This window comes from Mastacembelus armatus, chromosome 14 (genome assembly GCF_900324485.2).
Source record: "Mastacembelus armatus chromosome 14, fMasArm1.2, whole genome shotgun sequence".
Lineage (NCBI taxonomy): Eukaryota > Metazoa > Chordata > Actinopteri > Synbranchiformes > Mastacembelidae > Mastacembelus > Mastacembelus armatus.
Genome location: NC_046646.1, coordinates 14,360,825 through 14,387,707, shown reverse-complemented (window position 1 = coordinate 14,387,707; position 26,883 = coordinate 14,360,825). Strand labels below are relative to the sequence as shown.

At 38.7% G+C, this 26,883-nt stretch overlaps 1 protein-coding gene across 5 annotated transcripts; it reads left to right on the top strand.

The window, feature by feature from the left end:
• Positions 1-1,047: 1,047 nt before the first annotated feature.
• Positions 1,048-25,102, top strand: arhgef12b (Rho guanine nucleotide exchange factor (GEF) 12b). Of its 5 annotated transcripts, XM_026328122.1 has the most exons (38): positions 1,048-1,710; positions 7,064-7,149; positions 7,676-7,767; positions 9,248-9,346; positions 9,427-9,476; positions 10,118-10,175; positions 10,414-10,628; positions 11,454-11,531; positions 11,622-11,741; positions 12,215-12,340; positions 13,005-13,112; positions 13,455-13,553; positions 13,689-13,799; positions 14,223-14,321; positions 14,446-14,488; positions 14,795-14,900; positions 15,016-15,153; positions 15,238-15,270; positions 15,539-15,653; positions 16,038-16,143; positions 16,366-16,599; positions 16,902-17,052; positions 17,406-17,575; positions 17,668-17,814; positions 17,920-18,005; positions 18,815-18,940; positions 19,267-19,381; positions 19,488-19,588; positions 19,716-19,793; positions 19,948-20,023; positions 20,259-20,426; positions 20,543-20,630; positions 20,718-20,792; positions 20,867-20,946; positions 21,166-21,462; positions 21,645-21,872; positions 21,987-22,189; positions 22,397-25,102. In XM_026328122.1, exons 5-38 carry the CDS (start codon positions 9,438-9,440, stop codon positions 22,487-22,489), a joined length of 4,110 nt encoding a protein of 1,369 aa, XP_026183907.1. In that variant the 5' UTR covers positions 1,048-1,710; positions 7,064-7,149; positions 7,676-7,767; positions 9,248-9,346; positions 9,427-9,437; the 3' UTR covers positions 22,490-25,102. The 5 variants fall into 5 exon arrangements, with proteins under 5 accessions (XP_026183907.1, XP_026183905.1, XP_026183904.1 ...); XM_026328120.1 differs by lacking the exon at positions 7,064-7,149 and having other exon boundaries at positions 17,409-17,575; XM_026328119.1 differs by lacking the exon at positions 7,064-7,149.
• The last annotated feature ends 1,781 nt before the right edge of the window (positions 25,103-26,883 follow it).

Genomic DNA, 26,883 nt, shown 5'->3' with positions numbered 1-26,883 from the left:
TAATGAATATCCCACATCATTTAAACATTAGATTACATAAGTGTAGGCTGAAAAAACACATATGTAAACCCCCAGAGTAATGACATCAACATTAGCTTACTATAGTCATGAGTTTGCCGTGCTTGTGTGGGTTTTCTCCAGGTACTCTGGTTTCCTCCCACAGTCCAAAAACATGTATGTCAGGTTGACTGGTGACTCTAAATTGCCCATAGGAGTGAGTGTGAGTGTGTGAGGTTGTTTGTCTCTATGTGGCCCTGTGATGGACTGGTGACCTGTCCAGGGTGTACCCCTGCCTTCCAACCGAAAGAGAGCTGGGATAGGCTCCAGCAGCTCCCTGTGACCCTGGTTAAGGAATAAGCGGGTATAGATAATGGATGGATGGGTGGATGATGCCATGACAGCAGCTTCATCAAGTCACAGCCAAACATTCATTCTGAGAAAGGAAGTGGGTTCAGTGGTGGTGTTGGATAAATAAGTACTGTACATAGCTGCAATCTTGAGATACTTAAACCTTACTGTATTTTCATTTTCAGCTACTTCATGTTTATACCCCTCAAGGCAAACAATGTAGTTAATGTGTTTAATTATTTTTTATAACTAATTAGTTTGTAAATTAAGATTCAATACAAATTATAAATAAATGTTAGAATTTATTAATCAGTGCTAATAATCCACAGGGGGAAATTCATGAGCTACCCAACAGTATATAAAGTAGTAAAAGTCTCACATTAACGTGTAAAAAGTTATAATTAAATCATATAATACACTGTTGTGAAGTGTGCCAGTCCACATGGAGTACTTTTACATTTGGTACTTCAAGTAGACACTAATGCGTTTGTACTTTTGCTAATGTTAAGCCTAGAATACATACCTTTTACTTTTAATAGATTTTTACATTTTCGAATAACCACTTAAATAAAAGATCAGACTGCTACCCTGGGAGTTTAGCGAGGTACGAGGCGCTCCTGAACGCAGCAGAATGGAAGGTGGGTTTTTCTACTCTTTTTTTTTTTTTTTTTTTTTTTTTTTGGAGGGGGGGGGAGCGTTTCCTTTTTCCATTTGTATCACAGTGCGGAGCAAAAAATACAGGCTGCTCTACAAAGAGAGAGGATTAACGTGAACAGACCTGGAAGAAGATGCTACAGAAACTGCGACGCTTCCACTGAGCTCAGTGGACGTTACGGGAAATTAGAGGATAAAGTTCGTTTTGGATTCAGCGGCCAAAGTTTGACGTGTTTTCTTCTCCGGACGTCAGGAATAGACTGGAGTGTCATTACTGAAGTATGTCCTCAGGAAAAATAACGTTTTTCTCATCTTGGACTTGGAAGTAATCTGAGAAATGCAAGCACGTTTTCCTCCCCCCAGATATCTCTCCTAATTAAAAACACATCCGAAAGAAAAAGCACATTTCTCAACTTCTTGCAGCTCCGGGTTTCAGGCTTTATTATTAACGTCGCAGCATTGAACATATGACAAACGTTACATCCTTTGGGAGCTTTCAACCAACACTTCCATTAGAATAATGAGCTTTTAAAAAGTTTTTTTCCCCCGTCGACATTTTTTGGACATGGATGGACACAGAGGAGAGAAAATAGAGGAGCCGTTTTAATAAAGAGCTGCGCGGTATCATGAAAATGTTATTTGGGTGAAGTGCTTGGAAACTCGCAAGGGAAACCCAATGAGTGGCACACAGTCAACACTCACTGACAGGTAGGCTCCTCTCACTGCTTATTGACTCCTTTTTATTTTGGCTTTGTCTAGAAAGTGTTTTCTACTGATGAATAGACAAACAACCAACTGCACCCAGACTAACTCCGTTCAAACTGAAGCTAAAGTTGTGTTGCCTGCTGGAAAATACCAGTAAGTGTTAGAATGTGAAGTAGGATATGTTGTCATTTAGTTTAGTCTTCTGATAAATTTAGCAATTAAATGATTTAAGAAAAACATCAAGTGCCAGTTTTATAGGTGGTTCATAGTAGCCTGTTGTGGGAAGTGATGGCGTCTGGAGATACTAAAGTTAGACTTTAAATTCTAGTAAATGTGTGTAATGTATTTGGTGTAATTCATATAAGAGGAAACAAGTACAAGCCTCTTAAGGTATTTTGTATCTTCAATGTCTATGGAAATCCAGTGCAAGTTAAAATGTATAGATTTGTCATGTGATTGGCTATGAATGTTCAAGACAACCTGCCCTGTCTAACCAGCAGGGGGGCATCCAGCTGGAAAATGTGGGAATCTGAAAGGTTTTTTATTAGGCCGGTTTACCAAAATCTGGAGTTGGATATATTTGTGACATATTCGGATACCTGTGCAAAGCAGGTGGGCACAGGGAAACTAGAAAATGGTAATCCAGGTAGGTCTGGGAGAAGATTTATTTAGGAAAATAATTTACATAGTGGGAGTGCACAACCTGTCAAGAATGCTCTCCAGGATGTTCCCTTATCGATCATCAAAAGAAGACTTCATGAACATGATTCACCACAAAATCCAAATTCCTGTGAGCCTTTAAAATAGAAATATCAGGGTGGAGTTTGAACTGATGAACCAAAAATCATCCTCTATCAAAATGATGGAAAGTGTGGATGAAAAAAGGAACAGCTCACAAGACAAAGCCTACCACCTAATGTGTCAAATATGGTGGAGACTCTGTTACATGTATGGCTGCCACTGGAACTGGCACATTGGTATTTATTGATGATTCCACTCCTGGCAGAAGAAAACAGGTTGAATAGAGACAACATTTCATCATTTAGCAAGAAGCCAATCCTAAATGCATAACAAAGAAACCACTGAGCTCTTAAGGACGAAGTGGTGGAATATCCTCACTGAGCCGAGTCAGTCTTTTAATCCCCATCTGACAGAGCTTCACTGCACTTACTGAAGTCCAGACTAAAGGCAAAGAGACCATCACCAGGGAAAATACAAAGTGACTGGTGATATCTACTGGTCCAAGGCTTCAGGCACTGATTGACTGCAAAGGATTTTCCACAAAATATTTAATATATTTTTGTTTGACTCAATATCCACCTTGAACCATTTCACTTTGGGCTCTTATGCATTGAAATGGCCCTGCCCATACTGTTCTTTCAGCACAGATGTAAAGCCATTCAAACTAAAGCTGAGGTTTGGCACTTCACTGTGGTATCTGTTGTTTTTCTAAAAGGATATGCTGCACATCTAAACTGTCTAAATCCTTGTGGTCTGGACTTTACCTCCAAATGTTCCACTGACACTTCAGTCACATGATTGTCAACAGAGTTAATCCATGAATTTTATTGATGGAATGTCTTTGCAACTGGCTGAGGCATTGTAAACATCATGGGACTTCTCTTTATTTATCTTGTGCAGACAACAAAAGCAGATGTAAGGAAAAAATAACATTTCTTTTGAGAATCTGCATGGTTCTTGTCAGAAAATAGGTCTAGGATAAAGTGTTGGAGCTCTGGAGTTTGTTGGTACCAGCCAACATCTCTCTCTCTCTCTCTCTCTCTCTCTCCCTCCCTCTCTGTAAGAGCCATATGAGGTTAATTGTCGTAGAAACGTTGCTGGTTGACTTTTAGCTTTTCAGATTCCATTCTACATAACACACTTGTATATTTTTACAGTCAGTAATCAGGAGTTTCCTCTGTGGAAAGGCCAAAATAAAGGCACACATGACTGCCTCTGAAAGTCAAATAAAGTCATTTGATTTTTTTTTTTTTTTTTTTTTACCTTTAGTTTGCAGAAAGGCCTGAGCTGTTGGTTTGCTTTGCTGCATTTTACAACGGAGCTCTTCTCTTTTTAGTTTTATTTTTCTGTGTAGAACATCTGAACAGACAATGGAAGTGGAAAGCATGACACACCATAGGACAGGTTTATAGGGAAACTATCCTAAAATGAATTTCGCAGATGGAATTCTGTATTGTATAACCCTGACAATAGTCTATTCTTCAGTGCAACATCTCAGCTGATAGTGTGGTTTGTAATGTGGCCCTTGGTGAGCAGACGTTTTGGTTTTGGTGTACAAGAAATATGGTACCAAACTTGGCAACTGTCTCCAAAAGACTTTGTCATGTTGTACACTGACATTGGTCAGGAAACACTTAGGCCATGAGTTGATTATTTAATGTGGTAAAACATTAATCTCTTTATACTGTGAACAAACAGTAAGAGGCTTCTCTATACTCCACTTTAACATTTGTATTTCATTCAATTGCATAAGATTGTCACATCAAAATGCAATTCTGTACAAATGAAAAATGATAAGTTTGCATTATCACAGAGCCCTAATGGTAAAGCAGATGACATACTGTAACTTCAAATACAGTAGTCTGTGCATATCTCTATAGCTCTACAGTGATCACACAGACAATCCATATTTAACATGTGAAACTGGACCCTGATTGTTATTGATGACCCTAGAAACGTACAGTTTTGTACCGTTTTCTGAAGCAGCCCTAAATATTACATCTCTCAGGTACATACTGAAGCTATGGCTCGCGTGTGTGCGTTTTTTTTTTGTTTTTTTTTTCACAAAATCCACTTACCTGTGGATTTTGAAGGTTATTACTGAAGCCTGTACTGCAAAAAGGGTTCAGTTGCTCAGCAACATTTGTGCCAACTCCAGCAGTGGTTAGGTCACTTCTTGGATGTTGTTCAAGGGTTTCTCAGTGACAAGAATTCAGTTTGAGCAGCCTGCACAGTTTCTCCTGACTTGTGTGATATTTTACCGTCTAGATGTGACAACCCCCAGCATGGAACATGTTCTCTTGTCTGCCTAGCCTCAAGGGATAGACAAAACCATCCTCTCTCCTGTAAAACATTGCATAGGTCTTGTTGGGCTCACAGTACCTTTGTGAGTAAAAGTAACTGGTTGTACATCGCAGGTCCCTGGAGTTTGGGTAGAAACAGTAGACTTTTAGGCTTTTAAAGTAAAACTGTAGTTAATTAAAACTCCTGTTAATTTATTCTCTGTTTTGCTTTAGCCATTGTGTTCATCAGTTCCAAAAACATTGTACTCACCAAAATAATAGTTTACATCTGGAAACATGAAAACACTGCTAAACATCGGTCCAGTGGGAGATGAAGCATGAACCAGATGGTCAGATGAGTGTGTAACATGCTAACAGGTCAGTCAAAATAATTCAAAAGTGGGATATCTTACATACAGTGTCCATTAACCATCGCACTTAATAGACTAAGTCTCTGGATCCAACTTCTTGCCATAGTTGTGTGACCACAAGATTCATTAGTGCTCATGGATTTGTTTTACTGTAAAGTGTAATCTTTCTAAATCCTGGATTTTTACAATCATCTGATCATCTAACCAGCGTATTTCAATTGCAAACATATTTTTAGTGATGTTCATCTGTGAAAAGTTTTCTGGGGGCTGCAATGTTGTAGTTTGTCTGACATTTTGTTTTACTTTTGCCCCACCTTTGAGGTTGTTGACCTTTGGGAGCAGATATAAATATTTTGAAATGTAGATAAAATGTATGAGTTGTCCGAAGCAGGAATTTTAAGTAATGACTGTTCTCCATGTCTTTGTTGTGACAAGATTTTCTCTGTTGTCCTCTTTCATTTACTGTAAATATGGACAAACTTCCAACACCCATGAATTTGTTTGGATGACATATTAGGCCAATGCTCAGATCTAGGAGGTACAATAAACCGTAATGCCTAAAAGCCATGGGGCAGCTCTTTTGCTCTTTGTCACAAAGTTTTGCTGATCTGTGTGTTTTGCCGCCTGTTGAAACCCCCCAACCCACCCTTTCCACCCTACCCCGGGCTCTGACGGGAAGTGGTGACATCACTGTTAAACAATGTCTGTCAGGATCACCAGGCCACCGGCCCTTCCTGAGTGACTGACATCGCCACTGATATCAGTGCAGGATAGCTTCCAACCAGACAGCACACTATAGTCATGCTAACACCTATACCACTCTAAACACTCTAAAACTAGTAGTATGTTGCTCAGTAGTTTGCAAACCCTGTTGTGCCCTGTAAATGTTATACATTTTTGTGTAGCAGTATCATAGCAGGAGGCTTCTTAAAAGGGATGCAGTATCTTCAGTTTATATGTTCTATGTTTTTCTCAAAGATAATAATTATAGTCAGAATGGGCCTTGTGTACTCAAATAAGAGCTGGCATCTTACTGCTGGTCAAAGACACAGGCAGATATCAAGACATTTGTGAAGACTTTCGGTGATTGAAAATGGGTTTAATTGTGTGTTTCATTATTTAGAATTATTATATACATTTTTGAAAAGCTTATTTGAAAAGTCTAACAAAACCAGCAAGTATAATATCTGTAGCTAAAGTATAATATAGCTTATTCCTCTGGGCAATAGGGCGTCATTGTGTCCATGCTAAACTTGCTGATAGAAGAGCATTGCGAGTCTTTGACAACACTATTACTTTGTTGGGTCTGACCCAAGTTGTGTCTTTTTAATGGAAAGATATAGAGTAGTAGATTTTGAACATGTCTGGTAGTGGTCTTGGATATAATTGTTCTGATTATTGTACACATTTTAGAATTCAAATATAAAAAAAGCAACTAAAATCACAGAAGCTGAAAGCTAAATGCCTTCGTCTTATCCAGCAGTTCTTACTTTAGAGCAGGATGCAGTCCGTCCTTGTCTCCCCATGTCTTATCAACTGTTAATCTCCTCCAACCACAGCAAGGAAGCTCCCTAAGTGGGCCTTCCAATCTGAGAGAAGAAAGACAAGGTTATCACCCCAATATTCTCCTATTCAGTGTAATTTCACCCTTTCTGCCTGTAGTTCTGACAGTATTGTTGTGTCTTGGAGTCTTTAATCAGTTTCAGATGTTAGGTCTGGTGCTTTAGGGAGCTTAACACAAAGGAAAATTTTCTCTGTTTTCTGTCTTCTATTTCCCTGAATCAGATACATCAGGATTTGATTTATTATATCTTTTCTCTCTACCATGAGGATAGTTTAGACAGAACAGTTCACACACCCTGGGAGCTATGTTAAAATTTTCTTCACCCAAGTCTTCTGCCTTCCCTCAAAGACACTTATGTGCCTCCTCCTTTCCGTCCCCCTCCTCCATGTCTTTCCCAGCCTTCTTCTACATTCAGGAAACTGGAGCCAAGCCAAACACCCCTAGTCTCTGTTTCCGGGAATCTGTCCCACAAAGCCACAGTATAGTAAGTTGGCTCTGACGTGGGAGCCATTGTTAAAAGCCCAGGGCCCCCATTGTCCAAGGGAGGAACAGCAGCACAAACAAAAACTCCTCTTGTGGAACGAGTAGGAGGCGCTGAAGGGGGACGAGCAGAGGAACCTGTGCTATTAATACATGAAGTTAAGGTCCCACGAGGGAAATACACATTAAGACAGTTAATTAAGAAAATGCTGGTGTACATAGAGCTTTTTATGGCCATTTTATTGACAGTTTATTATTTTGATATAGTACAGCACAGCTTTAATTGGGGTTTTAACCAGCTGTCACTTGAAAAAAATCTAGATTTCAGAGAGTAAAATAAATTGGATAAAATTAGGCACTAGTTTGAACTAACATGTTATATATTTCTCTTATATGTTGTCATAAACAATTCAAGTCAACTACGTCTATGGTTACAGTCATTTTCAATAATACCTCATAATGGTTAGTATTGCAGTTAGTAGTAGTGTAGTGTGTAATGTTTGTTCTCATTTTGCCCCATGTCTCTCTAGGACCCCAAGCATTCTCAACAAGGACCCTCCAGACAAGAAACCTAAGAATGACAAATCATCTGTCTCCCTCAAACATGAGTTTGACCCTACAGGTAAGACACACAGTTTGCTGCAGCATTTCTTACTAGCACTTTGTAAATACAGGTTTGAGGTTTAATCGTAAATATCAATTGCAAAAGCTTAGCACGAGTGATTTACGTTCACATACGTATACTTTCATACTGCCTTTTTTTTGTTTGTATTTTTCTAATCTGAACTTGCACAGCATCAAAAGTCCAGTTTGCAATTATTTGAAGAGGTTCAACAGTTTTGATGCAATGAGTTGAGATTAGGTTAAAAAAAATTTAAAATATTTCAGTATTTTGAGTCATTGTCTGATTTATGCTTTAGTTATGCTTTAATTGCCCCCACAGTCTTCACCATGGAGGCTGGTTATGGGGGCAGACAGAGATGCTGTAGGTATAAGCAACGCTCAGAAACAAGTTGTTAAGGTGGTTGCCTGGGTTGCAGGGTTGAAATTAATCCTTCCTGCCCTTTTCTTCACACTGAAGTCTTGAGGCTCCCTCACGGAGGCCAGAAGACAACCAATTATCCACTCGGCTCTCTGAAATAATACTTTAAAGTGGGAGAAGGAAAAGGTTTGTCACTAAACTTCCTCCGTGGCTACAGGAAAAGAAAAACACCCTAATTCTTTTTCTAGCAGATGATCTTTGCAGAGCTTCAGGGTGCTGGTAATGTTTTGATATGAATGAGTCAGCTGAGGAGTAGATTTCACAGGGTCACAAGGACTTGGCTGTTACTAGTTGTACTCTGCATACAGTCATAGGATTTTTTTCTCTTCTTGCATGAAATTGATATCATGAAGTCAAATCCATCCATTATTTTTTTGTGTTACCTTATGTACTAAAACTACTGTTTGCAGTAGGACCACTACTATTTATATATCAAATACTGTGTAGATTTAATGGATATATTTATTTAATGTATGTATTTTATTTTCTCATTCATGTGCTTGTTCTTATGCAATTTGAGTTGCATTATCAAAAGCTGACAAAAGCAAGGCTGGCAAACATCTTCAGCATGTTTAACTAAAAGTAGCCAAGGTGCAAAGTTTGTGCATTGAACAGAGAATTTTTTACCCAGCCCGACTGTAGAGACAAGGAAGGAAAGAGATCTTTTGTTTGGTGAGTCTAGTTTTTGTTGGAAGGAAAGCAGTTTGCTATTTAAAAACCTTTTCAGTTTCAGCCTCTTGATTTGTCACTTCCTGTGTTAAGAATTTTTCCCACAAAGTGACTCAACCGGACGACCAGTATTACAGATGCTCTGCCAGAGCTTCTTTTAGGCAAATACTGCAAACATACGAGTCAAAACATTTTGTCAGTATTTTTCACTACTTTGAACTGTCAGCATTAGTGTGTGTGAAATGTAAAGGATCATGCATCTAGGTTGGATGTTGATTTAAAAACATCTCTTCATGTGAGTAATATCACTAGTCATATGAGGACTTTTCTGATTAAAACAGGCAAATGTTGTTATAATGTAATGCATTGTATGTGTGTGTATAAATTACAGGTCTTGTCCAGCGTTGTGTGATAATCCAGAGAGATGAAAATGGGTTTGGGCTGACAGTGAGTGGCGACAACCCTGTGTTTGTGCAGCTGGTTAAAGAAGGTGAGATTATTCCACAGACATGATCGCAGTACACTTAGAGAAGCAACGTCCCTGACCCCGTTCTGTCTTTTGTGTTATAGATGGTGCTGCAATGCGAGCTGGTGTCCAAACAGGAGATAGGATCATTAAGGTGAGCCTTATTTAGTTCAACTCTACTTCCAGATTCAGAAAACAACATGTCCAGCTCTAAAAGTGAGTTAAAGGATGAACTGAGCTTTTGCATTTTGTAGGGATGTACGATTTTGCCTTTTTTTTCTCCTCTTGATCCTAATTCTGATAAGTGACTGAGTGTATCCGGCAACATTGAGCACAGATTACAGTACTAAAAAACTTACTGAGTCAACTTTTGGTACTGTTAACTTCACAGTAAAGGCCTGCCTCTGTCTTTGCATTAAATTGCATTTATTGTGAAGCACATGCAGGAAATGATTATCACCAGGAGATTTAGTCATTAGAATCAGGAGAAAAGTAGTGGACCAGGACAGAAAGTTCCCACCAGGGTTTATCTAAGCTGAATCCAGCACTGTCCTGCTGATCTAAATAGTCATTACAGCCTCAAATCTGCAAGTCTTTTTTTTTTTTTCTTTGTACATCTTCAATAGTAAGAAGTGGGCAATGGGCTGAGATTTCCAGTATAGAGGAGTCAGAAAGTACTGAAATATGGACTAAATGCATTGTTAGTTTGTTGACAACAAAAATATAGAGTATCTGCAGCTTTATCCAACATGCTGCACTAAAACTTTTCTCCCAATGCTTTTTGTTTTCTGACAGGTTAATGGCACCTTAGTTACACATTCAAACCACATAGAAGTCGTAAAGCTGATAAAATGTAAGTATGCATCTCAGTATGCTGTCTGGGTTTTATCACTTTGCTGTAAGTGGAGGAAGTGTCACCATAATTGGCTGTGATGTGCTGAGACTCATGTCGATCAACCAAACCGGCCCCCGAACACAACTACTTTTAGTCTTAGTTATTAAGAGCTTTTGCGATTAGTCTCAAGAGAGAGGTTCCTGACAGGGTCGAGTAGATGGTTTTGCACAGGCATCACCATTTTTCTCTCTGGCAGCGGGTTCCTATGTAGCCCTGACAGTGCTGGGGAGGCCTCCGGGGCTTACTCAGATCCCCCTGGAGGAGGAGGAGGAAGAGAAGGGGGAAGGAGGAAAGGCCAGCCTGCATTCGTCTCTCTCAGCGCCTCACTCACCTGCCCTGCCAGGTGGGGAAAAATGCAACCTGTTGATCAGCAGCCCCCAGGAACACATCAGCTCATTTCTGCCTGATGGGGTAAGGAAGTGGTATTTTCTAATAGATGTCATCTATAACAGCTGTCTGAGCTACACCTTTAATAAAGAAGCAATTCATCTCACAACATGGTAAAGTTAAACTTTGAAGGTCTTGCAAAATTACCAAACACATCTTCTGCATTTCACATGTAACATGGAAAAATCAACAAGTTCCACACAAGCAAAAGAAATGTAATTTGTTAAAAAATGCTATTTTTTTTAGAAGCTGTTGTAAACAAGCCAATTTCAAGGCTTAGGAGAATTATTTTTACAGTGATCCAGTTTGACCCAGTGTATCCCCTGAAGTACTGTGCATATCAATTCTATGTGGAGCCTGTTGGCTCTCAGTGTTGAACTTTAACTTGAAAACTTTGGAATTATGTTTGTTTTTTTTTTTTTTGTTTGTTTTTTTTTTTAAGTAAAGACAAGGTTCATGATATTGGAACTTATTTGGCCAATACCACTCCCTCATTTCATTATTTTTGATTAGTCACATGGATTCAGTCCATTGCAGCACCATGTAAACCATGTATCCTCATGTTAACACTAATAACATCTGGTATATGGGTAAATAAATTCTTCCGTGGTAGAATTATCTTTCTAACTACGTTAAAACATTACAGGGTTTTTCAGTGATTATATTTCCCACGGTACAGCTGTTAGTGATCACAGTATATTGTTTATGTAGATGTGCCCATGTTCCCTATTCACTTTCAGTTTGATTCATATCACTTCTCTCTTTTCATGTACAAAGCTTTTCATAATTTTGCAACATGTGTGTCTTCATCTGTTATAGCTCAAGTGATTCCACTTTATTTCCTCTTAGGAGGAGAACAAAACCACACATAGCCAGAAGGTCGACAGTCTACAAAACATGCTTACCAAGCAGCAACAGGAGTTACAGGTGCATGTATATTAACTGTAGATTATCTTTGTTATGTTTGGTTTATTTCTTTTCTTACACTTGGCTTCATTGGGATTGATTTGTTTTAAGACAAAGGAGGAGGAGTACAGCAGAAACCCTCGACCCAAATTACTGAAAGAGATCCAGGACGCAAAGAAGCACATTTCACTGCTGCAGGAACAGCTCAACAAAGCAGCCGTGGTGCTACAGGTACTCCCCCACAATGCAATTTTGAGTATTTTGGCAAATGAAGACATTTTCCAGAGAGGAGAAAATTTTACATTAATCATTTCAAAGACTTCTCCCCTTCCAAAAATAAGGACAGAGATTACTCCAAAAATGCTGGCTAATCAAAGTAACTGCCTGTTCATCTGCTTTATATTTAGCTTGAATCTTTTTCAACTGAAGTTTCAGGGATGTCTTGAATAGCTTCAGTTGTTTTTAGGCATTGTTATCAGTGTTGCATTCTTTTGTACCCCACACATTATTTAAGATCAAGAGAACTAATTTTAGATGACATAACTTGAAAAATCTATTATTTTGCATCATTTGCATCCTGTGGCAAAACACTGGACAATTTTTGTGTCACTCCCTCAGATTAAAACAGGCCACTGTGGGGTCTTTATTCTACAGAACTTTGTAACTGATAAGACCATGAACAAACCCTTTTGCATCCGTTTCAGGATGGAGCCGCAGTTTCCAGGAATGGTGAGGCTGAGGAAGGGAACAGCGGGCCCCCTGCGAGGGAGCAGACCTCCTGCTTGCGGAGTGACAGTGCTAACGACAGGCCCTCCGCTAACAATCACACTGTGGGTATCATGACAGACGAGGACAGTTAATGTGTGAACCACATTATCCAGCAACACTGTATGTTTTAATCTTAGAGTTAACTTTTATTTGAATGAGGCTTTTGTGGAATTCAACATAACAGTCAAGACAAAACATACACTTTGATGATGTCACCTTCTGGGAATGTGCCATGCACATTTTTCACTATTTCTTTATAGTTTCCAGTTTTTAAAAAATGGATCAATCAAAAAAAAAAAAAGAAGAAATCAGTTTATATTGTCTAAGTAGGCACCCCATGTAGATGCTCCATTTCCAAAATGACTCTGAGCTTCAATGCCACCATGATATTTTTGCTGTTAAGTTAATGTAAATGTTTCAAACTCTGTTTAATACAGTTTATAGGAAAATAAACAATTTACCAGATACTGCTAAAAAGTGAATATGGTTAATAACATTTAGTAGGAGTACCCACAGTCTGGTGATCAATGCAACAGGAAGCCTGTCTGAAAATACTGCTTACACAGACTTCTTTGTAATAACAAATAATCTTTTTATCACAACTTCTATAAATAGGGATGAAATGGTCCTACTTTGCAATCCTTAGGGATTTTCCAGTATTCAGTGCTAGACTAAACAATCAATTTGCCTTAAGTGTTGTGTTGTTCTGTGTGTGTTTTTGTCTAGATGAACAGCAGCCCCCTCCCAGAGACGCCCTGTCAGAGCCCAATTTTCAGTCGACGAGACGGACTCAACTTCTGCCCTTCGCCTGACACAGAGGACACCACTGACACTGTAAGATAAACTCTTACACACATAGAGACACACCAAAGTCACTTTTGCATTTTTGGTTTTAGAAATCACATTTACACTAGCCCTGCAGATAGACCGTCTGTATCTGGAGAAATCCAAACCTTGACAAGCCTGTCATGCTCTGTTATGGTTGTTAAACTGAATAATCACTGCCTGGGAGAGTGGTTTAATAAGGGTTAATGATGACTTATTCTAAATTAATATTTTTATATATATGTTCTGACTAGTTTTACCTAGAGGTCGATGTGTTCCGCCTATTAATGTGAAACATATAAAAGGGTTGTAAATTTGTCTATTAATGCATTTAACTCATGTGTCACTTAGGACTCGAGTGCACAGTGCACTGTGGGTAACCCCCCCTACCTCCTGAACCCCCAGATCATTGGAGTAGAAGATGACTACTTTGACTCTCAGCAGGAACAGGTTAACAATTGGTTGCTTTTTTTTTTTTTTTTTTTTTTTTTTTTTAAGTTTTTAAAATTTTGGTCATTTGTTGTTCATTTTGAAAATGTATTAAATTCCTAATTCGAATAAATTCGGTCTCTCTCCGTTTGTCAGATAAATGAACACTGTAGCTGTTTCCAGAGTATAGATTTGCTGAAGTCTCGGCCGGCTCACCTCGCAGTCTTTCTCCACCATGTTGTCTCACAGTTTGACCCTGCACCTCTGGTACATATGCTTTCACACACACAAAATGGATAAGGTATTATAAAACCAATGCTATTAATTTGGAAGGTGTTCTGTGGGATGATACCATTGTGAAAAATACAAATATTCTTAATAGGTAAATAAGGAATTTCACAAAAATTTTAAATGTTCACTTTCTTACTCTCTCCTTAAATGTTCACAATTGATATACTGTATATACACTGTTACACTTGAAGAGCAAACTGTAGAAAAGTCAACTAAGTGTTAAGTATAGTCATTTATAGCGTCCACCGGCTTCAAATTGTGTTGTCATAAATACCGGACACATGAAAAGTGGGGCAAAGATTATGGATTATTTGTATGACACAGATGTTCACTAAATGAGATGACAAGCTGTAAAGTGACAGTAATATAAAACTCTTTCTGTTGTCTTCTATGTATTAGCTCTGTTATCTCTATGCTGATATGCTTAAGCAAACCAGCTCCAAAGAAAACCGACGCATGTTTATAGAGTTCCACTCATTCTTCATGGATCGAGCAGCAGTGAGTTATTTTATTCTTTTTTTTTTTCTTATATGAAGTTGTTGATTTCTTACATTTATTAAATTGGGTGTATATTTGTTGTTGTAACTCTCATTCTCGGGGACTATTTCTCTGCTTTTTTCAGAATCTTAAAGTTCCAGTACCAGAGACGATTGCAGCTGAACTGGGTATAACATAGCAAGACATTAAAATCTATCTTGTATGTCTTTAGTGAACTGATTTAAAGCTTGTTAAAATGTCATGTTGAATTATTTTAGAAATTTTAGTGGCTAAAATCCAAACATCCTATAGTGTTTTTACAAAGTTAACATTCTGGCCAGCATTTTTACATACATTTATTTGGCTTGACAAAAGTATCAGCATGTTTTGTCATAAAGTCTTCTCTATAGTAATTATTATTATTAGAGCTGTTATTTCAACTTGTAAAGTGTTTCTAGGTTGACTATTTTTTGGGGCGGGGGGTGTCTACACAGAGAAGCGGAGGCTGGAGTTAATCCCAGAAGACCTCTGCAAACAGTACACTCAGACATTACAGGAAGCACTTCTACCAGACCTGCACAAGAACCTGGAAGACTTCAGGTAAGAGTGACATCATTAACTGTTCTGACAATAATGACTTAAATTGAAAATTTTCTTGGACTCTTACGGAACTGTCGGAAGACATGATGTAATTTGCATGTGTTTATGTGTGCAGACAAAAGCGCAGCATGGGTCTCACTCTGGCTGAAGATGAGCTGTCTAAGCTGGACGTAGAGAAAGGAAATGACCAGCAGGCCTTGGAAAAGGAATGTGCCTGTGCTGAACACATCCTCTCCAAGATAGAGGATATCCTGTGAGTCTCCAAGGACACACATTAACACGGAGATATGTATATTCAAAGCCTGTACGTGTGCTAACCCTGAGTTGCTTGGTGCAGGTTGACGCCACAGCCCTCAGAAGAGGAGAAGTGGTAAGACAAAAGTTTTGTTTATGTTTCACTCACAGCTTCAGTGCAGTCAGTGTGTTATCTACTTTTCAAGACGTTTTAAAGTTCAGCTCCACAGCGTTGCCGACTGTGCATTACCCTATAAGATAATAGTACAACAGTAATTTGAATCGTATGTAAAATATTATGTGTCTAAAAAATAAAAATATGTGTGTGGCAGCTGTAAGTATTTCCATTCAGTAAAACAGAATCAGCTTCTTGAATTTATTGACTGTGTCCTGTGATGTTGCAGCCAAATGATGCAGTATGTGATTCTCACCTATATGAAGCACCTCGGGGTGAAAGTAAAGGAGCCCCGCGGTCTTGAGCATAAACGAGTGCGAATCAATTTCCTTCCCAAGATTAAGGTACAATTACTTCTTTAGAAACACACAGATATAAATGTATTTTGTTTTTTGTCTCCCTGTGTGTATTATCTGCACAACTGTGGCACAATATACTCAAAAATGCAATATTTTAAGCTATAGGTGCATGAATGTGAATGTGGGCTGGATGATATGGTTCGTCGTTATCACAGTATAAAGAGAATATTTTTAAGTATGCAAGTAATTTCAGTTATTTAAATTTAAGTAATAGCTTTTTTGGGATTTCCTTGGAATCATTATCAATCATCAATAATTATTGACAGTATCCAACAGAAGTCAATTAACTGATTCCTCCTTTTTAATGGTCTTTCAATGATAATGTCCTTTAGGACAATAAAGAGAAAAATGTGTTATTTTAACAAACAGAAGACTATCAAGCCTGAGAAAGAAGGTGAGGAGAAGGTGAAAAAGCCTCGGTTTCCCAACATCCTCGGGCCACCTCGGCGCTTAAGCAGAGTGGATTCAACTTCAGGTGAGAATAAAACTACAGTTCAGCTTTCAAGCTTTATTATTCTAAAACATTACAGATACCCAATATCAGGCAGGAAAGAGATGCACCGCAGTGGCATATCATATCTACTGTGTGTATTTAAGTGTGTGTATACTTTACACGGTGTACTGTAGTCTATATTGTTTGTCCATGTTTTTTCTATCGTTGCATATGCGTATGTTGTGAAAACGGGTTTCTGTACAGTCGGCAAGGCTGTGGAGCTGAACAAGCAAAGATCACCAAAGCAGCTCTCTCAGCCTGCCTGCGGCATCCTCGAGCAGCCGGACTCTTCTGCATCAAATTCTGGACGGAGCCGAGGAGCTCAGCTCAGTGAAGGATCAGACACTGGTGTCCATGTTTTGCCTTCCACCACATCCTCTCCACACAGCTCCCCCGTTTGTCAAGTCTTAGATAGTAGTGGACAAGATTCAGACTCCAGTAAGAAATCCCTTTTTCTCTGCGTTACCACATTTAAGGCTTCAGTATTCGAGAAATTTTAAATGCTCCTCTACAAAAAGCTTGGAACATAAAAACACTACGACTTGCTTCTTGTAGTTACAGCTTTGTCCTTAAGTTCATTCTAGAAATTTGTATTTGGTTGTTGGTTTGCACAGCGAACTAAAGAAAAAAAATGGAAAGACATGCATGAACTCTGAAATAGTACAAGTCAGACCTCTATTTCTGTTTTTTTTTATTTTTTTTATTTGCCTCCTTATTGCTCTGTTCTCTTTTCTTTACAGATATGTCTCCATTCTCCATCCAGCCCAAACTGAGTGATGGTCTGCAGACTGGTGACCATCAGGACAGTGTCTCCAGTACATCTAGCACACAGTTTGACTTTAGCCCTTCCAACCTGGAGCAGTTACAGGAGGAAGATCAGGAGACTTTCAGGTATCTGTGGAATCTGTATTTTCTCTTTAAGTTGCAGTTGGGTGTGTGTGCTTGCTAAGTGACATTCATTGTTTATGTATTGGCCTAAATAGTTTTAATAATGTCTACCTAACAAATCTGTATAAGACTCATTTTAGAATATTTTGCACAACCTTCAACATAATACAGCAGCTGCAGCAGAACACAAAACATTAAACTGAGAATTAGGTCACCAGACTAGCACAGTAGACTTTATAAAACATAAGCCAATTAACTGATTCCATGTTTTTAATTGTCTTGAATTATAATGTCCTTTAGGATAATAAAGAGAAAATGTGTTGTTTAGCCTCTTTCCCTCTTTCTTTCGTCAACAATAGGTTGGATATGCAGTGTGGGATGAGTTCAGCCGACATCCAGAGTGAAGACGACCAGGGAGGGGAGGTGGAGTGTGAAGAAGACCCCCTGACTTGGCAGAGTTTGGTCAGTCGAGGTGTGTTAGCAAGCCTAACTCCACAGGAGATCAAACGGCAGGAAGTCATCAATGGTGAGTCACCGATGCTTCGCACGTTTCTAAACACATCATGAAAATCATCAAATGTACATACAGCTTATTTGTGTGTGTCTTTCCACCCTAAGAGCTTTTCTACACAGAGCGTGCACACTTGCGGATGCTGAAGGCGCTGGACTGTGTTTTTTACCAGAGGTTGAACAGAGATGGTATCCTCCCACCAGAAGACATCAAACACATCTTTATTAACCTGGATGAAATCATTCAGCTGCATGGTAATGCCATTTACACACCCTACGACTCTGTATGCCACAGAGGACATAGTGTAGTTTGTGTAGAGTAGTTTGCATTTCCAAATTTCTCCCCACTCTGCTCCTCAGTGTCTATAACAGAGCAGATGATGGCCATCAGGAAGAGGAATGAGACATCTGTGATTGGTCAGATTGGAGACGATCTCTTGGGATGGGTAAGACCATTTTTAATTCATACAGGACGGGAATTTGACAGACAACACACCTGAATTGTTGAGGAGAACTGAAAGTCAAATGGATTACAAAATGATTTATTTGATCCACTCTAATCTTGAAAGTCTGCAAAAAAAATACCTGATCCTCAAGAGTCCATCTTTCCTGCATGTTTCATATTTTATTTCAGTATCTACTTCCAGTTGCTTCTACGTTGCCTGATTATTTTTCAGTCTCTGTTAGACTACTCTTGATACTTCGGGCAAAATTTTCACAATAAAAGCATACCAACAAAGGGAGGAGTTATACTATTTGAGCTGCTTTCAAAGTAGTAAAATGTAAATATTTATGGTAAACTGGAAACAATGGGACATAATAAGTGAATGAAAATGGCGTTAGATTCAAGGAAGCAGTTTGGTGAGTATGACATAATTTAGTTGTTGTATTGTTGGGATTGAGGCTTTGAAAATTGATTTTATACTGCATTTATCAAGACATCAAGAAAACAATACTCTTTAGTTTGTACTGAGAACAGTCATTAAAATTTTCATGTTTAATATATTTTTAAAATATATTAAAGGGACAGTGGCCATTGAGCAACAGATAAAATCTCTAAATGAGCTAAATCTGGGCTGCTATCTTTTGTAGTATAAGCCTGATTCCAAGAAGGACGTTTAGTCAGCAGCAGTTCTAGACTGAATGGGGAAAATTTACAGTAAATTCTGTATCTGCATTTATGTTACTCCAGAGAAGAACATTAGCTACAGGAAATACCTCAAATGTAAATCTCTTGTGTATGTGTTGATTCCAGTTCAGCGGGGAGGAAGAAGAGAAGATAAAGATAAGGGTGGGCACTTTCTGTAGTAACCAGCCGCCTGCACTGGAACTCATCAAGACCAGACAGAAGAAAGATCAGAGGTTCAACTTATTCTTGCAGGTCAGCATGACAGAGAACAGTATAGTCTATGGTCAGGATTGGAGTGTGATGTTTTATAATGTTCTCTTCACTTCTGTTCCTTACTATGTGGTCATTTACTGTATGTGTGTGTCACTGTTTATGGTATTTACCAACGTCCACCCAAAAGGAGGTGATTGCACTAAACTGTTTTTCACTCCTATTTTATATACAAAGAATTATTTTTAAATCCGATTTTCACCCACTTTACTAAAAGAATCCTAAATATACATATTAGCCATTTTTATCATACTATATGTTATACATTACAAATATTATCCTCATTCCACCTTGTTGTCTCTCTTCAGGAGGCTGAAAGCAACCGTCTGTGTCGCAGGCTGCAGCTTAAAGACATCATTCCTGTAGAAATGCAGAGAGTGACCAAATACCCACTCCTACTGGACAACATTGCTAAGTACACAGGTATACTGTAGATATGAGTATGAAAGTGGCTAATTTAGGCACAAGAATGGCAGAGGTTGGTTGTTCGTTAAGCAGCTGTTGGTTTTGCTCATTCATCTTTGTACAGTGGATGCCGAGGAGAGGGAAAAGGTGAAGAAAGCTGGAGAGTGTTGCAAAAAGATCCTCAACCACGTCAACCAGGCTGTCAAAGAGGCTGAGAATAAACAGGTAGAATGATATTAGCAATGTTTAAGTTTGCTTTTAATTAAAAGCAACAAAGCAGCAGCTAAAAACTCTGTTTGGCTAATTTCCTTGGGTTGAAAAGCATTAGACAGTTTGTGTTCTTTCTTAACAGAGGCTAGAGGAGTATCAGAGAAGGTTAGACCTCTCATCTCTCAAACAGACTGAAAACCCCATGATCCTGGAACTGAAGGTAAGCATCCCTGATAGCTCAATAGATATTCTTTTCATGTTACATCAAACAAAAAATTTGAAAAAGTTTGAAATTTGTCTGACCTTTGATTGAAGATTGTGACATCCTGAGGATATTAATGAAGCTGTGATGTCTTTTGATTCTTTTCATGCAGAATCTGGACCTGACTAAGAGGAGGATGATACATGAGGGACCTCTCTCTTGGAAAGTGAATAAAGACAAGACAATTGGTACATATGTGAAATCATACTCAAGAAATTAGATAAACTTTCTACCAGTTAAAAATAAACAAATCAGCCATAGCATTAATCTGAACAGACTGTTGATTAGATGACTGTTTCTGATCCTTCGCAAGTTTATTTTTGTGATATAATGAAATTAATTGAAACAGATGGCTGCCTTCCACATATATATATATACACACACACACAGAAATAGTCTATATCAGCAGTGTCTTCTTTTCAGAGCTGTACACAATCCTCCTGGAGGACATTCTAGTTTTACTGCAGAAACAGGATGAGCGCTTGGTCCTTAAATTTCACGGCAAGAATCTGGCCAGTGCCACCGACACCAAGCACATCTTCAGCCCCATCATCAAACTCAATACTGTCTTGGTTCGTCCAGTAGCAACTGGTGAGAGCTGCAGTAACTCCCAAATATAATGGAAAATATGTTTATTTTCTTTTTTCTGTTTTGCATTATGCACTAATGTATTGCGAAATCACTGTTTGCATTTTTGCCCTTATCAGACAACAGGTCTTTCTTCGTGCTCTCCATGTCAGAGAACGGGGCTCAGATCTACGAGCTGACAGCTCAGACAGTGTCCGATCAGAGAATGTGAGGACAGCACTACAAATGACGTGTCAGCAACATGTTACCTGTTTTCTTATGTGTCATCCTGCTGTGTCACCTCTGTTTATCTAGGTGGCAGTGTTTGATCACACAATGTGCCGAAGCCATGAAGGCCAAACCTCACAACAGTGGCACAGCTCAGTCTGAGTGAGTTCACTAACACCACAGTTTGTACACTAGGTTAGATTTATTTCCCACTTTCTAAAGCAAATGTTTTTCAGTGCTGAGCGGGAGGCAATTGAAATCATCAACTGTGACATGCCAAGGCCGAGCAAAGATCCTAATGGTACATCAAGTGGAGGTATCTACTCTACATGTACATGTAGTCACATCTCAGTCAAATCACATTATACTATATGTTTTTAAAACTAACCTGAACAAATAATTGACTAAAGTACTCCAGTACTTTGGAGCTTTGACTGCTCTACACAAATTACTTCTTATATGCTCAAAATATATTTAAAAATATGTTTTGAGGTAAATTATCACCTTTTCTCTTCAAATCTCAATACACATCCAGATAAAGATGATGCTGCTTCTCAAGACATTCAAGCTCCTCCAACGAGTATCAATCCCTTCGATGGTTTGAAATCAGAGGACGAGGAAGATGAGCTGGTTGTGGCAGACACACGAGAGGAAGAGGGGGAGGAAGAGGAGGTGGATGAAGCAGAACTAGAGGCCTTCCTGGATGCGCAGCTGGCAGAGAGGCTGCCCTTCCTGCAGCAGGAAGGATCACGTCAAGGCTTTGCTATTGAAAACCAAGAACACATTGAATTCAGCATACCCACCTCCAAAGCTGAAGATGCTCTACGGACGTGTAAGCTCTAAGTTAAAGGGCCAGTTCACCCAAACTCTATAAACAATCTCTCAATTAACTCTAGTGGTACCTAGACACACCAAGAGTTTTTGGCTTTATCTACTCAGGTTTTGAGATATTTATTCCAGTTGTATTCGTGGCATGGTGGAAATCCTTAAATGCTGCTTTTTTTCCTGTTCTAGTGGCAATGCTGAAGCACATTCTTTTCAACCACATGATCAGCAGAGAGGCAGAGGAAGAGAAAGAGGAGACTGGGAGTCCTGGTTGTCAGCTGAGTGCCTCCTTGCCTGGGAGTCCTGAGGGGCTTTCTGCTGCATGTGATGATAGCCAAGCATCTGCAAGTTTACAGAAAGACGACCCACAGCTCCATTCTGGACACACAGACCTTTCTGAGACAACTGAACGTAATGGTGAGGGAATTATTTACAAAGGTTTTTCTGTGTAGAGCTCTGCCAATTATGCTGAATAATTGAAAGTTAAACATATTCCTTGAACCACTCCACCTGCTCTGCTCCTCCATCCAGGGGGTTGTATGGTTCTGGATTTCAGCGTTGGTTCTGAGGAGAGCAGCACTGATGATGATGGGGGAGTAGGAAGTGATGTGGGGATAGACATGAGGAAACTGCTCTCCTCCTCATCACAGGCGGAGGGCGGCAGCGGCCCCAACCTCAGCCGGCAGCTCATGACCCACCTACGCCTCCTACAGGCCGACCTGCAGTATCTGAAGGTATGGTACACAACCATTGTTGGTTGCACTAGCTGCAGTGTTGTAGACAAACATTCTGTAAATTATCTTACTGTTTTAATCAGGAAAGGAATAATTCATGATCTGTTGACTTCTGCAGTTTTGCATGTGCGGCAGATTTTGTTTGGCCGTACATTTGACTGATCTTTGAACCACATTGAACTGTTTTTATACTGATCCTGCTTCCAGGAGGTGGAGGTGAAGTACAATGAGCTGCGACAAACACACAGTGACACAGCTACTGACTCAGATGACAACAATAGTGTGTTTCAAGTCACTTGAAACAATCAACTGGTTTTCGTCCACTCCAAATGGGATTCAGTGATTAAAGACTTTTCCTCTGTTGTACAGTTCCAGTTTTATGTTATTCCATCATCACTTTTTTTTCGGGATGAGTCCTCGTTCATGTTACAATCAGTAATGAAGGCTTAATTGCTGATCTCCCACTTCTCACAATTAGCGGAAGATGTCATCATCATCATCATGATCCGGAGCAGACCTGCTCCTGACAAGAGACACTGTGGAATTACCCTGAGGATAACACTTTTGCCTAAAATTGCGTTCAAGTGCATCAATGATCTTAAACACTGGATGTTTGAAATGATAAAAGAAGGCCATGAAGTCACGCAGATGTACAGCAGAGCAGTGTTCAGAAATAAAAAAGAGGTGTAAAGATTGAGAAAGTGACCAGAGGATTAAAATGGATTCTGTTCTGGACTCAAGACACTGCTGTAAGCTTGATGTAAATATATGCAATAAGAGATTTCCTTATTTTCTAACAGCACTGAAAATTTCTTCTCTAATTACTAATTATAATATAAAACTAATTTCAGCTCACCTTTCACAGAAATTGTACAAAAGGTTGTAATAGTAATATTATTGATAATAATATGAATAATGCTGATGATAATAATCTCCATTCTTACCACGCTTTTCATGTTGTATGTATTTAGCTTAGCTTAGCATCAAACTGGAATTGAGGAGAGGGTTAGACTGACTCTGCATAAAAACACCTAAAAGCACCTCTAAATCTCACATTATATTTCAACCACAAACAGTAATCTAATGTTTTTGGTTTTACAGGGATTAACGGGCTAGAACATATTTTATCATTAACAACAACTGGGTATAGATTTTACTTCACATTTATATTCCTGTATGGAATTTTAAAAAAAGAGGTACAATATGTTAAGTAGTACATTTAAAAGGTGTTTGTAAGTGTATTTTAAAGTTTTTACAGATCCAGGCTAGCTGTTTCCAAGTCATTATGCTAAGATAAACTAATGATGTACTGACTCAACGCACACACGAGATTATGCTCTATTTGCACAGAATCTCTCATTCGGAAAGAAATCAGATAATCAAAATTATCCTGAAGAACCTGATTAAAGTATAATGTCTAGTCAAAATATATGAGGCATTTTGGGCAAATAATTGTCCAACAGTCTCTGAGAGTTATATCTACAACTCCCTAATTTGAAACTTCCCATAGCACTTGAATGTAGCACAAACACATGAAAAAGGTCAAATAAGAAAAGGCTATAGGAAGATCACCATATAATAGATACAACCTTTTCACAGTGTTTGCATGTGTGATTTTAATGAGTCGAATTTGAACTCCAGTCCTTTCATCCTACTTCCACTCATGTGTATGGTGGTGTGAACACTGAGATGACTGACCCGCCTTAATGCAGTACAAGCACTGTAAACAAATGGAATCTCTGTTCCCCTGAAAAATCATGAGGAAATGTCCTGGATCCTTTTTCTGCAACCAGCTGTTCATAAAATCCACCCTGACCTGTGTAACGGCAGCATGTGCTAAGTTTTATCATGAGTTCTTTGCTTTTTAGGTACAAAAAGATAAAGATCACTCATCAGACTTATGCACGTTCCATCTTAGTTATTTGGACAAAATTAAAAAGAAGAGACAAACTTAAAAGTATATAGAATTAAGAAGGATTGTTGTGGACAGTTTTTGATATAAAGTAATATAATGTACATTTATGACTGTATAGCCACTGTTCTGTTTTCTACACAATGCAAGTAGTTGTTTTAACCACAAACTACTTTAAAGGAGGACTTTATTCATACAGGAATAATTGTTTTTATAAAAGCTCTTTTCAAAATGTTTTTTTTTTTTTTTTTTACAAATCCCGTTAACCCTGCTAACATGTTTGCTGACTTTTGAGTAAACAGCAGTTTTAGAGAGGACACTAAAAGCTGACTTATTGAACATGAAACGAAAGACTGAAAATCTTTCAGGTTATTTCAGTTGGTTTTGGATGAAGAGTTGAGATTGGTGGCATCTTATTTGACTCAAATACAGTTTGAAGGCTCTGTCGGTAGCTCCAACATGTCCACTACCAGCGTTAAGGCAGCAATCCACTCTGAAATTAACAGTAAACATCAGTTCCTGTACATGGTACTGTATCTGCAGGTCTCCAAAAGTCTTACTAAGCACTGAGTTCAGTTTCCTCAGAAAGGCCTCAGAATGTATTCAAACCTAACTGATGAACTTTCTAAATATGTCATGCCGTTCATTAGGCAGTAATGTTAGCTATTAGTTTTTCTTTGCATCAGATTGCAGGCTGTATGGAGATGTCACACACAAACAAATTTTTTTGAAGGATAAATTATTTATGCAGGAGGTTGTATAATCCTTTTATTTCTAGAGTTTCAAACACTGCTAGCTATAATAGTTGGGAAGCTCATTTACCTAAATGAATTAATCATTTTTAATTCACTCCATTTTAAACCACTTATTCAGGTCCAGGAAGCCTTGTTTATATTAACTTTATTATTATTATTTACTGCCAGGAAGTTTTGTTTTGTTTTTGTTTGTTTTTTTCACAAAAAATGCGATATAATAAATAATTCTATACCATATCACCCTCACCAGGTTTCCATCATAATTTCATGCTTTTCGGTGGTTTGATCAAGAAATGGGTAATAAATTGCATTATGTGTATTAAAAAACCTTTGAAAGTCAAAAATCAAAGACATGTTTGTCGAAGTGCCATCTGTCACCAAACTGAAGATTTGAAATTTCTTTATTACTAGCAGGAGGAAATGGTGCATTTACTGGAGACTAATTTCAGCCATGGAGTAATGCAGAAGTGGTGCTATAGTCTAGTGGCTCTTGAGAAGATTGAGAACTTAGCAAGAAGACAAAAACACATTTTTGTTTCGATTTTTAGAGCAACAGTTGTATTACAGCAAAGTGATAGCTGATTGTGTTGCAGCTAAAAATATATTTGTGAAAACCAATGCAGCATAAAAAGCAGAACACCTGGCAAACGGCAGAACAAATGAGAAAATTCTTTTTATTCCAGTATTCTATAAAGTGCAAGGCTAAAAGATGTTACTTTTTGTATTACATGATTTATCATTCATTTATTGTCAGAGGTTGGTATAACAACCATGTAAATTAGACCATGGCCAGTCTGATTGGTGCCTTCTCTGCAGCAGTATTATTAGAGCCTCTTAGGTCACATAAACGCAGTTACTATGTGTTAAAGACGATGTTGCTTCTTAAAGGTCAAAGGTGATTTTTCATTATTCTTAAAGAGGCACTCTGCTGTTTTTACACATGAATGTCAAGCTTACTCACAGTACCATGAGGACCCTATGAAACAGCTGTATAAGGCCACATTCAGATGGACTACATACAAGGTGGTTTATTGGATGAGGCCAGTTTGTGATGACAGATAAAGGTGATAACTGCAAAGTTATAAAGTTGTGTCTCTATATTACAGAGGCTTCTGCAGTGTTTTGCTGTCTCAAGAACTGTTTTCGATTGAAAAGCCTGGTGACATCTGCAGCTTTGTAAGAGTTTTCTAAAATCTATCATTCATCTCATCCTGGGCTTGAGTGTTTATAATTTCAATGCAACACTTGCGATACAATACGTGGAGCTTGAAAGGCATGTTCCCCTACCCAACTGTGAGGGCGGTTAAAAAGGTACTACCAAGATGCATTATGGGAAATGAAGGCCAGACCTAAAAAAAAAGGCAGCATATTTCAGCCACGTTGCACTTTAAACTGGAAGCGCAATACTAAATCATTGGACTAACCCTTTCAAATGATTAAACTTCCTCTTTCAAACTGCAGTTTCATTTCTACAGTGGTCTGGAGGATATTATTTATCTCCTTCCTCTCTGAAATATCCTTAGGCAACATAACATCATTTTCCACTGTTATGCAGACGACACCCAGCTCTACCTCTCTGCTGCTCCATCTTCTACCCTCCCCCCTCCCTCCCTCCTTACCTGCTTACATAATATCAAATCCTGGTTCACCCATAACTTTTTGAAACTCAACCCTGACAAAACTGAAATTCTCCTCGTGGGCACCAGATCCACCCTTTCTAAAACCAGCACCTTCTCCATTCAAATTGACAACAATACTGTCCTCCCCTCCCCCCAAGTTAAAAGCCTGGGTGTCATCCTAGACGGTACTCTCTCCTTCACTCAGCATATCAATACCACTACCCGGTCGGCCTACTCCCATCTCCGTAACATAAACCGCATCCGTTCCTCACTCACCACCGATAGCACGGCAATACTCATTAACGCCTTTGTCACCTCTCGTTTGGATTACTGTAACTCACTCCTCACTGGTCTACCTCTCAAATCACTTCGCAAACTTCAACTTGTCCAGAACTCTGCTGCCCGAAT

Coding starts and splice junctions, on each gene's coding strand:
- arhgef12b (XM_026328119.1), top strand. CDS start 1,679: ATGAGTGGCACACAGTCAACACTCACTGACAG. Junction 15,654..16,037: donor ATTTCCTTCCCAAGATTAAG/GTACAATTACTT, acceptor TTTAACAAACAG/AAGACTATCAAGCCTGAGAA. Junction 20,793..20,866: donor AGTGGCACAGCTCAGTCTGA/GTGAGTTCACTA, acceptor AATGTTTTTCAG/TGCTGAGCGGGAGGCAATTG.